This window comes from Halyomorpha halys, unplaced genomic scaffold (genome assembly GCF_000696795.3).
Source record: "Halyomorpha halys isolate HHAL.00 unplaced genomic scaffold, Hhal_1.1 Scaffold67.1, whole genome shotgun sequence".
NCBI classification, from domain to species: Eukaryota; Metazoa; Arthropoda; class Insecta; order Hemiptera; family Pentatomidae; genus Halyomorpha; species Halyomorpha halys.
The window spans coordinates 464709-477205 of record NW_027111562.1 but is presented as its reverse complement, the minus strand read 5'-3'; the positions used below and the strand labels follow the sequence as shown (position 1 = coordinate 477205).

The following is a 12497-nucleotide window of genomic DNA, read 5'->3' as shown; positions in this document are numbered from 1 at the left end:
ATAAAAATAGATACAAATGTAAACTAGATTTTAATTTAATTAATTGTAACTATAGTAAATGCCTGTTTCTGATTGTCTAGCAATTACACGCCCTGAGATTAAGAGTCTTTTTATATAATAAAATTTATATTATCTATTCAGTATTAAAGCTCTTAATTTGAACCCAAATTATCTTTTATATTTGAAAAAAAGTTATAAAACTATCAAAATTCATTTTATTTTATTTTTAACATTTTTAAATTATTACAATATTAATTAACTCATGTTCACTATATCTCTGTTAGCTGATATTTATTCATATAATTTTTAGTCTTAGTAGCACCCTTTACCCTTTGGCTAATATTTTATTTCTTTAATTTTGTTATTTTACTTACCCATTTATTTTATCTTCTTTTAGATTTATTATACTGTTTTTTTTTGTCATATTTTTCTTATTATAGTGTTTTATTTTTATTTTGACATGAATGTTATATTGTTTGTATGAAATTGTACTAAAATTCAGGCCGAAATGTTGGCAAAATAAGAACCACTAATTAGTGTTCTTCCCTTGAATGTCCCAAAACCTCCTTCTCCCCTCCCCCCAACCATCTTTTCCTCACTGAATGGAGATAAGTGTGCGAAAGCTTTAATGATACTAATTGTTTGATAGTTTGAATTTTTTTGGCAAATACATTAAAATTTATTACTTTGGCTTCGATAGATTGATAACTTGGATCATAATGCATAGTTCCTGTCCTGGTTGGAAAGTATAAGGGTGGTGTTAAATTTTATCAGTAAGTGAATAATATTTTAAGTTAGAATGTAAGGGATGTGACGGCCATGTGGGTTGGGTGTGAGTTCCAGAGTACTCGGTTCAAAATGTTGTTGGTTCGATTCCCACTTGGAGCAGTTAATATTTTTTCTTGGCGGTCTTGAGAAATGAGTCTTGACACTCCCACCTTGGTTAGTTCATGGCGACAACTTTGGTAACTTGGTCAAAAGTACCTTTAGGACCACTTACCGGACTAATTCCCCTCGACAGATACCAATACTAATACCAATAGTTAAAAAATAATTTCTATAATATAAATAAGGAGAAGATCGTTGATGGTGCGATCAGTGAAGCACTCAAATAAGCAATGACTCCATCAACCATGAACCATCTTCTCCACATTTATTTATATACACGGTCAACTATCAACCGATGGTTATTTATTTTTATTATATATTACCATGAGTAAGAGAATTAGTAGACGAAGTAAGATTGAAGTCAGATTTGGCCCTGGCGAGAGGATGAAGCGAAGGAGGGCTGGACATGTCACCCATTGCTCTCATGTCTAAACAGGAAGCATCAACAGACTTTGTTTTCCTTAGTTGTGATGTCAGAGAAACTCTATCTTCATCAAGTTTTGGAGAACCGTCTTCAGCCCAGAAGCTCACTTGCTGCAATTAAAAGAATACAAATTAATTTTTTTTAAAATAATAAATATATGTATATATATTGTAATATGCTCTTTTTGAGTAAATAGTATATTTTGATGTATAAAGGGTTTTTAACATGTTTCTGTTTTATGTATCATTTTAATACTGTTCATTTGTGTTGTTGAACCAAAAATCAAGCTAACCAATTTTCATTGTCTATAATAAATTTGTGATTCAAAACAAAACCAAGATGGTGGTACGTATCCTTCAGTCAAAAAGTCCGTTGAATCAAGGCCATTTTGAACAGATTCAAATATCATAAACACTATTTTAACTCTTCCCATCATAATTGAAAATACAGTAAATTTAAGATAAAATAGAAGTCAAGAAATAGTGCTAAAGAATAATATTCAGAAAGTAAATCATTTGCAAAAATCCCTAACTGTTGTGCAATAATTGATGTTTAGATGGAACATCGAGACAGGTTTTGGTTTTTGAGAAGCATTCGTTGTTTGGGTACGAGGGGAAATAATGTTTTCCAGGGTGAGGAGGTCCTCATCAATTTCTGTCAAGCAAGGGTGGACATCTTGAAAAAAGAAGACAACCCAAGAAGAATAAGAGACTCTGAGTTTGGATTGCCTAATGAGAGGACGTCCGTCGGCTGGAAACGGGAAAGTTTGGAAGCCATTGTTGTGAGAGAGAGATAGCTTTTTGGAAGGACTGGAAGCCATTTTTGACGTTAGGACATAGCATTATAGAAAAGAAGATACCAAGAATCATCAAAAAAAGATTGTGAACTTGGTTAGTTTTGTTATACCTAAATTTAAATACATGTGTAAAATAGATATTAATTTAATTAAGTGTTAATAGTAAAAGTGTCTGTTTCTGATTGCCTAGAAACCCGCCCTAAGATTAAGAGTCTATTATATAATAAAATTTAAATAAAATTCTATTATCTATTTAGATTAAAGTTTTTAATTTGAACCCAAGGTATCTTTAAGATATCAGAAATTGAGTTAAAAAATATCAAATTTAAATTTATTTTATTTTAATAATTTTTAAATTATTACATAATATATATTAGTTAAGTGTCATTGTGTTCTGATTGTCTGGAAAACCTGGCCTGAGATAAGAGTCAATAATGTTATATATAATTTAAATAAAGTTCTTATATCAATTTAATATTTAATCTTTTCATTTAAACCATGACATCTTCAAAGCTATATTTTAGATCTGAGAATAAATAAAAACTATTAAATTTCCTTTACATTTATTTTAATAAACCTTAAAAAATTACAATAAATATTCAATAGCAATTCACTTACTGTCAACTTGTTAGCGAACATGTTTTCGACTGATTGTGGAAGGACTTCTCTGCTCTTTGCAACTTCTTGCCACTGGTCCAAGTGTGCTTGATACAAAGAGTGGCCGGCAGTATGATAAGCAAGGTAGTGTTTCGCCAGAGAGCATTGTCTTTCCAGTACAAATCCGTATCGTCTCCTTTCTTGAGTCATGGCCTAAAAATTATATATGTTGATCATGTATAATAATTTAAAATAAAATCTATTAATAAATATGCATAATGACTAATCTTAAATTTATGTTAAATATGAATAAACTCTCAGTAATTCACTACAGTATGCCAATGTCTATATGGACCAAGTAACACATCAATAGACTGAGGGATAAAGTTCATATTGATGCTTTGCTTAAATAGTGGGAAATTAGATAAAAAGAAAAGTTTTGATTATACAGTGCAATCTCGGTAATCCAAACTAATTGCTACAGGGAGGGGTGTTCATATTACCAAAAAGTTTAGATTATTGGAATCGGTTCTTATTGAAAATTTAACAGTTTGAGGTTTTTAAAAAAATAAATTATATTTAGTACTTTCCTTGAATTACAACAGGTATGTATTTCTTACTCTAGAAAAAGAAAATTGGCATATTTGAATAACATCTTAAATTTAAAACCTTCAATCATTGTTATAAGATTATAGAAAATAACTGAAGAGAAGAGGCGAAGAAAAATCAAAACCCCACTTTTTGTTTTATTGAATAAAAAAGACCTTTGTAATACCATGAACTCTGTTTACTTGATGAAATGCAGCTTTCATTATAACCCAACAGATGGCACTAACAGCACAAACCAGAAAAACAAAGAAAATTGACTGATAATAATTCTATTATATACTTCAACTGTTCTTACAGATCTATAAAATTTTTGATTTTTCATGACTAAGAGGACTAACACCCCCATTTAGAGAATTTAATTCATTTTCTAAATACTTCCAGTACAATTATAAAATTGTTTAATTATAATATCTTTTCAATTAAAATAACATAATAATTTATTTAAAAGAATTTTGCAGGTGTAATTAATTACATATATTAAATACATATACAAAAAAAGAGAAGATAAATGAAGTTAAAGGATGAGATTTTTTTGAATTTTTTTTTTGTTTGTTGTTATTGGTTTATTCCATACAGCCAAATATTAATTAAATATATTCCATGAAATATCTGTAGGACAGTTTTCCCAATCTCTTTTTTACTGCTTTTATTTATTAATTATATATGTCTAATTTACTAATATATTATACCATAACTATATCTGTTATAAATGTTTGTTTATAGATTTCAAATATTTATGGATGTAACATATTTTTGTATATTCTGTTACTTTTGATATACTATTATAAATAATATTTTAATTTGTATCTAGACCATTGAACAATATATTAAAAGGAAAATGGTCTGGGTGGGGTAAAAGAAAAACTCAAATAGTCGTGAATCTATTTATTATGAGCCGATATTTCGCCCCACTTTGCAGGGTTTCATTGGGACTAAAAAAAAAAAGTCAAAATTTTCCTTTATTTTTCTCTTATTCCACTTTATTCATCTTTAGTGTATACAGTATTTTATATTTCTTTTTTTATCTGTTGTTATTTCTGTTTTCATGAATTGTCTATAACCTTTTATTATTCTTATCTGACTTTTACATTTTACTGTACATACTTTTAATTTTCTATTTACTTTGTTCGTTTATGTTTATATCATTTAAGTGTTTGTATCTTTTTTTAGCCCATATGAAGCCCGAAATGTTGGCTCACAATAAATAGTTACACCACTATTTGAGTTTTTTAAACTGTATCCGGACAACCTTCCTTTTAATATCACACACGGTCGATCAGAAATCTTCCAATTTTTAATATTGCTTTAAAGAAAGTTTAGTTACAAAGAAATAGTGAATAAAAATATTAAAATTGCTGAATAATAAATCCATAAAGAATAAGTATAATAAAGTGATTTTATTATTATTGAAATAGCAACACATAGCAGTAAATGTAAAAACAATATTTTTGCTAAGATAAATTCTATATAGTTAAAGATAATTTTTAATATTGCTTTAAAGAAAAATTAGAATAACAACATTAAAATTGCATAATAATATTAGATAGAAGAAATATAGACAAACAATAAAAAGTATTACATTTAAATGACTAGATAATAAAACAACTAATAAGTAATAATGAAGGAAGTTTATTATTTACAAATAATTTTCAAAGATTTAAAATTTTTCTGAATGTATATAAAAAGTGTTAAGAGTTCATGATAACATAGGAAAAATACTTGAATTAGGCAGGAAAATATATTTTACATCCACTCCAAATGCCCATAAACTGAGTTAAATGTTAATGGTGGTGCCTATTAAACTTAAGATCACTCAGCTGCAATAAAATAACTCAGAAATTTACATCGCAATGTCAAGAGTTAAACTACAGTTTACAGCTCATATAATTTCTAAACTTACATTTTTAAGACTCTGTTCACAAAAAGCATCGAGTTTGTTCCTTTCCTCTTCCAGAATCTGCATGCTCTGTAAGAAATAAGAAGACAATTATTATTATAATAAAAGTTATGTATAATATCTATATTACATAATATCTATATCTATATCTAGATATTATATATAAAGATAATATATATAATATTATATAAGACTATATGTATTAAATTATTTCTTATTTGCAACTTTTTTGAGATTGTAAATTTTAAAAAATAAATGATAAATATATTAGGATTCATAATCATGAGAGATAGTTGACCGTGGATGACTTATATGAGGAAAATATGGTAAATTTTCTTAAGTTAAAAATTTTATTTTTCTTTCCATGATTTTAATTTTTAAATTATTAATAAACTAATATATTCATATTTCTTTGCATTATATAACTTCATTTTATTCATCTATTACTAAGGTTTTCTTTCTCTCAATTTTTTTTTCCATAATTTTAATTTTAAAATTATTAATAACTAATTGATTCATATTCCCTTGCATTATATAACTTCATTTTTATTTTATTTCCTTAATTATATTATTATTCCAAGAGACTTATTAAAATAAAAATGGACAATTGGAGTTCTGCCAATGGTCAGATTCTCCACTCAAGTTGAGTGTTTGCGGCTTTAGCGCACTTGCTCAGTCTCCACTGGCTCATTACCAGTGATGCGGCGAGAGGGGTGCGCTGGGATCTCTTGAGCTCTGCTCTTCCCCTCACACGTGGGGGATAGAGTGGGCTCAGGGATCCTCAGGTCGATTGTGTAAATATTGTATATATTATTTTATCATTATGTTTTTTTATTTATTTATTTTTCATACAGATAGTTTGATTATGTTCATCTTGTTTATTCTTCTGTTTGTATATATTTTAAGAGTTTTATTTTTTTTCTTTTTTTTTTTTTATTTTAGTATGTATGAGATCATTCATCACTATCACCTATTGCCCACAACTGTGTGGCAGATTGTAATATCTATCAATAAATAAATCTATCAAAAATTTAAAAAAAAAAAAAAATTATATTATTTTACCTACTTATTCAATTACCTATGTATACAAATTATTTTCCACTTCTCTCATCATTTTATTTTATTAATTCCATGTTCTTAGCCCTGATGAAAGCTAGAAATTCTGGCTGAAACGTTGGCACAATTAAATAAGTTACTTGAACTTATTTGTGTTTTAATTTGACCGCACCCCACCAACCATCTTCTCCTCAGGATAAATATATTAATAATAACATATATTTGATCACAATGAAAGTAGATTTTGGTACAAAAAAAAGTTTATTTTCCGAGAATTTGTATTTAAGAGTTTCTAGAGGTGCTAAAAATGCATATGAACTTTGTTTTACTCCTAAAAAATATTTTAACACACCTAAATTACTACCATTTCGATTTAATGCCTTTATAAGAGCGAAATATTGGTTTCAAACTTTTTATTTTACATCTCCGATTCTAATTTGTTTATTTAGACCCAGTTTGTTTCCTTTGATACAGTTTATAGAGCCCTAAACCACTGCCAAGTTTGGTGTAAATTGGTTGAGTCGAGTTTAAGCTATTTTTCTATTTTTTTTTATTATATAATGTCATTTACCGTTATAAATTAAATATATTAATTTATACCAAACTTTCAATTGTATTCAATAAATCTATCAACATCCTTAAATCTAGCGAAGGATACTAGTTGTAAATAAAAATAACAGTATGTTAACTTGAATGCCAAAGTTCGATAATAGTTCGTGTTGGAACAAATCTCACGTTCAATGATAATAATAAAAACATAAAAAGATAAGGGTATAATATTTCTGAAAACGTTTATAAAAAAAAAGAGTATTCCTCAAATAAATCAGACAGAACTCTCGCAGTATCCATTCACGGAGGATTCAATTTATAAACTACCTCGACAAGAAGACCCTCCATTGAATACAAAACATTAAATAAAGGAAAATATATAACGAATGGACTAAAAGAGAACATGGTACAGTAGATCTGAGATTGCGGAGCTGATCTTGATGAAAAGAGGGGGGAAAAGAAACCTTTTCCGAGAGCTACTGAAAGGGACGAGAGGAGGACCCGTGACTTTCTTTCATAACACTCAGGCGGCATCTTTTCAATCTAGTTCTGCAAAGGACCTCCATCTTGTTATCTTGCCTAAGCCCCCGAGGGAGGGGGGGAGGGGAGACTACTCTTCGAAGAATACCCCGAATTCGAGATATTATTATGATTTATAAGGCCTAGTGATCACCTGAAGGAAAATGTCTTTATTTACAAGGGCGCTGCCTTCGGGAAAGAGCAAAACTAAACGTATAAGGTATAAGAATTGTACAGCATAGTAAAGATTTTGTAGAAATAGTATATAAAAAAATTATGACCGTTTATCAACCAAATATTTGTATGATTATTTCTTTGATATAAAATACAATTAATACTCTAAGTATAGTCCATTGTTATCTACCGTCATTACCCAACTGCTCCATCCCACGCTGACATCATTCTTTGGGATGGCTGTCGAAGAACTCTTGGACCGCAATTTCAACCTCCGTAAAAAAAAATGTCCCCAGAAGGAAATGGGCCATGGATCAAAACAAGCACTAATTCGACGGTGCGATGTTTGGACTATGTGGTGGATGAGGAAAGAGTTCGAACCCACGAAGTTTTAAAAACTTTATTCACGAATTTCTAACCTCTTAGCTGATTACTGAGGAGTAAATTCGTGAGGGACCAGTCTACTGCTCTATTTCATCTTCCACATGGAGAGCAGATGGCGACTGACAGTATCTTTCGACACACCACACTCCCTGGCAAGTCCGCGAGTACTTGTGGACGGATTTGACTCAACAGCTTCCTGCAGGACCTCATCAATATCCAATTAATGGAGCCCTTTTTCTTTTCCATACTATCTCCACTGCTAATTTTTTTTAATCAACGCCGCGCAGTACGCTGGTCAAGGACACCTTCCCCTTCATATTTAATAATTTTAACATATAATAATAATAATAATAATTAACGGCAATATCCGCTGCAGTGCTCGTCACTTATGTTTTTGTTTTCCTTTTGTAACTATGTGTTTGTATCTTTTTTAGACCTGACGAAGCCCTGCAACGTGGGGCGAAACGTTGGCTCAATAAATAGTATATTCTACTATTTGAGTTTTTTTTTTTTTTTTTTTTTGACCGCACCCGGACCATATTCCTTTCATCTTTACACACGGTCAACCAATAATCTTCCAGTTAATAATTTTAAGAATTGCATCAGCGGCTGTGAAATTTTATTTCCAGTAATGCCTTAAAATTAAGAGAATTTTGTAGGAAACTGTCATGTTTCTTCTTTGAAACAAATGACTAAACTGAGGCTTTTTTGAAGAATTCGATCGGGATTAAACAAGCTTAGAGAATTCTCTAAAGGGATTATGAAGTATTGGTAAGTATAAAATAGTATTAAATTATTTACAGTCCTTGGAAATCTTGAATTTAATAAAACAGTAATTTTTTTTTTTTTTTATACGCCCCATTATTATGAATTATGTGATTAACATTACATAATCCTTAGTTCTAAGTAGTATATATAATTGTATTTGTTTAAATAAATAAAATAGGAGGTAAGAAAAAAAAAAAAAAAAATGAAGTGGGATGGCTCAGTGGGATAAAGCACTGTTCTACAAACTAAAAGGACCCGAGTTCGAATCCGGCTCTGACAGATAATGGATTATTCTGTTGTTGTGGCCTTGAGTCAACCCTGTGGGTCCAGGGTCCTCCGAGGTACACCCAGCCTCTTGCAGTGGGTACCAAGAATTTAAATTCTACAACCAAAACTTCACTTAGATTCAATGGTGTAAACGATCAGAAATAAGTAAAAATGATTTTATTAGTTCGGCGTTGCGCTCAAATAAACATTTGACTAAATTGTGATTATTATTACTCCACTGACAGTATGCTGTATTTTTATAAGTGTTCCACTGAATCTGTAATACTATCGTCTTTTCCTGATGATGATAAAATAGATAATCATTTTTAAAAATGTATTCGATATATTTGTGCCGATAAAGCTAATCGCGCACAGGGTCGCCACATTCTTTACCCGACTCCGCAAACAAAAAATTGATTTACGTCCCCGTCGAAGGAAATCTCTAAATCAATCTTCTCCTGTTTTCGCATTTTCGGAAAATAAATTGTGTTTTCTATCGGAGGAGGGAAAGCCTATCTCCGCTCCATCGGTTTGTCCTTTTTATGTTTTGTCTCAATCAGCGTTATTTATCCAAGCAGTCTTCAAATATGACTTGTAAAATTTGATTTATTTTTTACTTTAAGTTGCCTATATATTATTAATATAATAATTTCGTCTAATCATTTACACTAGTGTCATTCATAAGTTACTTTTTGTTTTAAGTGAAATGATATCGATGAACCAAAAAAAAAATCACAAAACTTTTTTAAGCAACATAGATAAATAATAAAGGTAGTGTACCCAGAGGTTCAATGTCGATACCACCAATCATTTCATACATTCATTTGTCCAGTGACATTTCATAATTAAACCTACAGTTTTTTTGTCAGATGTGCCACTTTTCAAGTATAGCTGCGATATGTACATAAATAATTCATAAATAGCTATCCTGAAGCAATTCAATAGACTACGTTATATCTATCCACTTAAAACCCTTCAACTCTTAGTTTCCTCTCTTGTATCCCCCCACTATGACAATGACTGCCTGGTATATGGTGGACTCTCGGGTAATTTCGAATCTAAATGTTAACGTCATAATATATAATTATTTTGTAAATAATATTTAGCTAGTCTTAGTGTTTAATTTAATAACGTTTATTTTTATTTATATTAATTTAATTGGATTTAGTTATTTGAAAAGATAAAATGGAATTATATTTGTGTGTGATAATGAGTAATAGAGACAATTACTAGGGGCTGATAATTGTTGCTAAGGCGTCACCTAGCATCGGACCGACCATCTTAGTTTTTTTATAGCAGTTACGGCTAATTAGTGGCCATGGAGGCGTCTCAGGAGCCCTGTCTGTGTTTATAGTTTAATAGTTTAGACATTTTTTGAGTGTTTTAGTCGCCATCACAGTTCGGAACCAGACCACTTCTGTGTTTCGATTTTAATATGAGTTCCGGATAATTAGTGGCCAAGAACGTGTGTAACCAGCCCTGTCTGCGTTCATCGGCTCGCCTAATACATTAATACGACTGTTGGATATTTGGACCATCGATGAGCCACTACACCAACTTTGGACCATTGCAGCTTCTTATTTAGTTACAAGAGCTGCGACCTATCTCGGCAGCACTCTTCCTCTGACCTACCGGAGTGGAGCAACCCTACGACTAGTATTTATTTATTTTTTTTGTAAATTAGTTTCTTTTCGTTTTCATAGTTTATCTAACTAATTTATTTTTATCTGAGGGGCCTTTTTATTTTTTGGCTTGTATTCATTATTAGTCATATTTTGTTTATTTTAGTTTTAGTTTTTAAAATGTTTAAATTGATCAAATAAATGTTTAATCCGAACCAGTTTGTCGTTTGTTCATTTTAAAGCCTTCCAACAAAAAGACATAGTCCACTTGAGGTGGGTTTAACACTAAACTTAAACGTCTTATGAATTGCCCAGTACAATTTATTTTCGGGATCAGGAGAGATACGCACATAACCCAGTATTACTCCGAGCTGAAGTGGCTCTATCCATCCTTCCGATGCCAGTATTTGTTAGCTTCATTTCTATTCCAAGTAATTAGTACTCAACGCCCCTCCTATATCCTAGAGAACCTGCAATTCAAATTCTCAATCGAATCCTGTAATACCAGGTCTCGTTTATTTGACATCTACCCTCCACCTCACCGAACCTGCTGTCTTTGATAAATAATTTTCTACCCGTCTGCATACCACTGGAACTCCATTCCCCCTAACATACATCACGTACTGACTCTTCCTCGTATAAAACCCTTATATTTAACTACCTTTTACTTCAAGAATCTAATCCGATATTATAATAGTACAGATAATTTGTAACTACTTTTTTGTTTTGTTTTTTATGTATTTGATCAGATGGTTTTTAAATTTTTTTTTTATCCCTGTATCTAAAATTATTTATATAGATTTTAATACATTTTTTGAGGTTAAAAACTTCCAAAAATAGAATATATTTTATTTTATATTTTATCTTGTGTTGTACAACGTTTCGGGACTACTGTCCCATATTCATGCATCTTAATAAACCTCATTTTTTATTAACATACACAATTTTGATCCATATAACTCTCAACTTTTATTCTCAAAAAAACTCTGCAACGTTTCGGCCCTCAGGCCATTTTCAAGGAGAGAACCTTAAAAATTGATGTCTTATTTTTTAAAAATCTTATTTGAAGGCTAATTGCCCATGTCACATATAACTTTTTATATCCAGAGGGCCGAAACCTTGGAGGGTTTTTTTGAGAATAAAAGCTGAGATTGATATGGATCAAAATTGTGAATGTTAATAATGGAATAAACCACTCTCAAACAATCATATAATAAATCATCGATCTAACCTCATTTTTGTCAATCATTTAATTTCACTAAAGAAATCACGTCATTTACTAAAAGAAAAAAAATTCAGAATATTTATATAGAATTTTAATATAAGCTATAATTATGGCCACACTGTTTTGGGCCAATATATATTGTAAAATTAAAATTACCTTATAATTGTTTTAAAGGGGCTTTGTCCCATAATTATAATCTATTTTTCATTTCATTTCATAAATCTTCGACAAAAAGCAGGAAAAAGTATGAAGAAAATAAAACTTTATTTGCATATAAATGACTGATATATGGCCGTATAAAACAACGTAGCGACCATTTCGAAACTGGGGTATGGTTATGACAAGCTCCGAGAATCATCGTCGGGTGACTTGTGACTTTAGGAGAGTGGATGATCGGATATTGTTTTTAGATTTTTGAATTTTATGTGTCTTAAAACGTAAAACCTTACATTTTGAGGTTGATTGGCGTTTTTTTTTTTTTTCTTGATCAACAACATTCCCACAAACCTTAATATGTCTCAAAATTTAAATATGTCTATTGATTATATATAGCTTTCATTAGGTTTTTAATAATTTAGGGGAAAAAATAACTTAGAACAATAAAAATAATAAATAAAATAAAAATAACAACTTTGGACCATTGCAGCTTCTTATTTAGTTACAAGAGCTGCGACCTATCTCGGCAGCACTCTTCCTCTGACCTACCGGAGTGGAGCAACCCT

General features: G+C 30.4%; 1 protein-coding gene across 1 annotated transcript in view; it reads right to left on the bottom strand.

Annotated features, from left to right (window-relative positions):
• Positions 1 to 12497, bottom strand: part of LOC106692686 (Insulin receptor substrate 53 kDa) — a gene marked incomplete at its 5' end in the record, with an annotated part of 52649 nt that overhangs the window by 14228 nt on the left and 25924 nt on the right. The window contains 3 exon segments of the mRNA XM_067049634.1: positions 1212 to 1422; positions 2727 to 2918; positions 5215 to 5280. Of these exon segments, the coding sequence (XP_066905735.1) occupies positions 1212 to 1422; positions 2727 to 2918; positions 5215 to 5280 (469 nt within the window).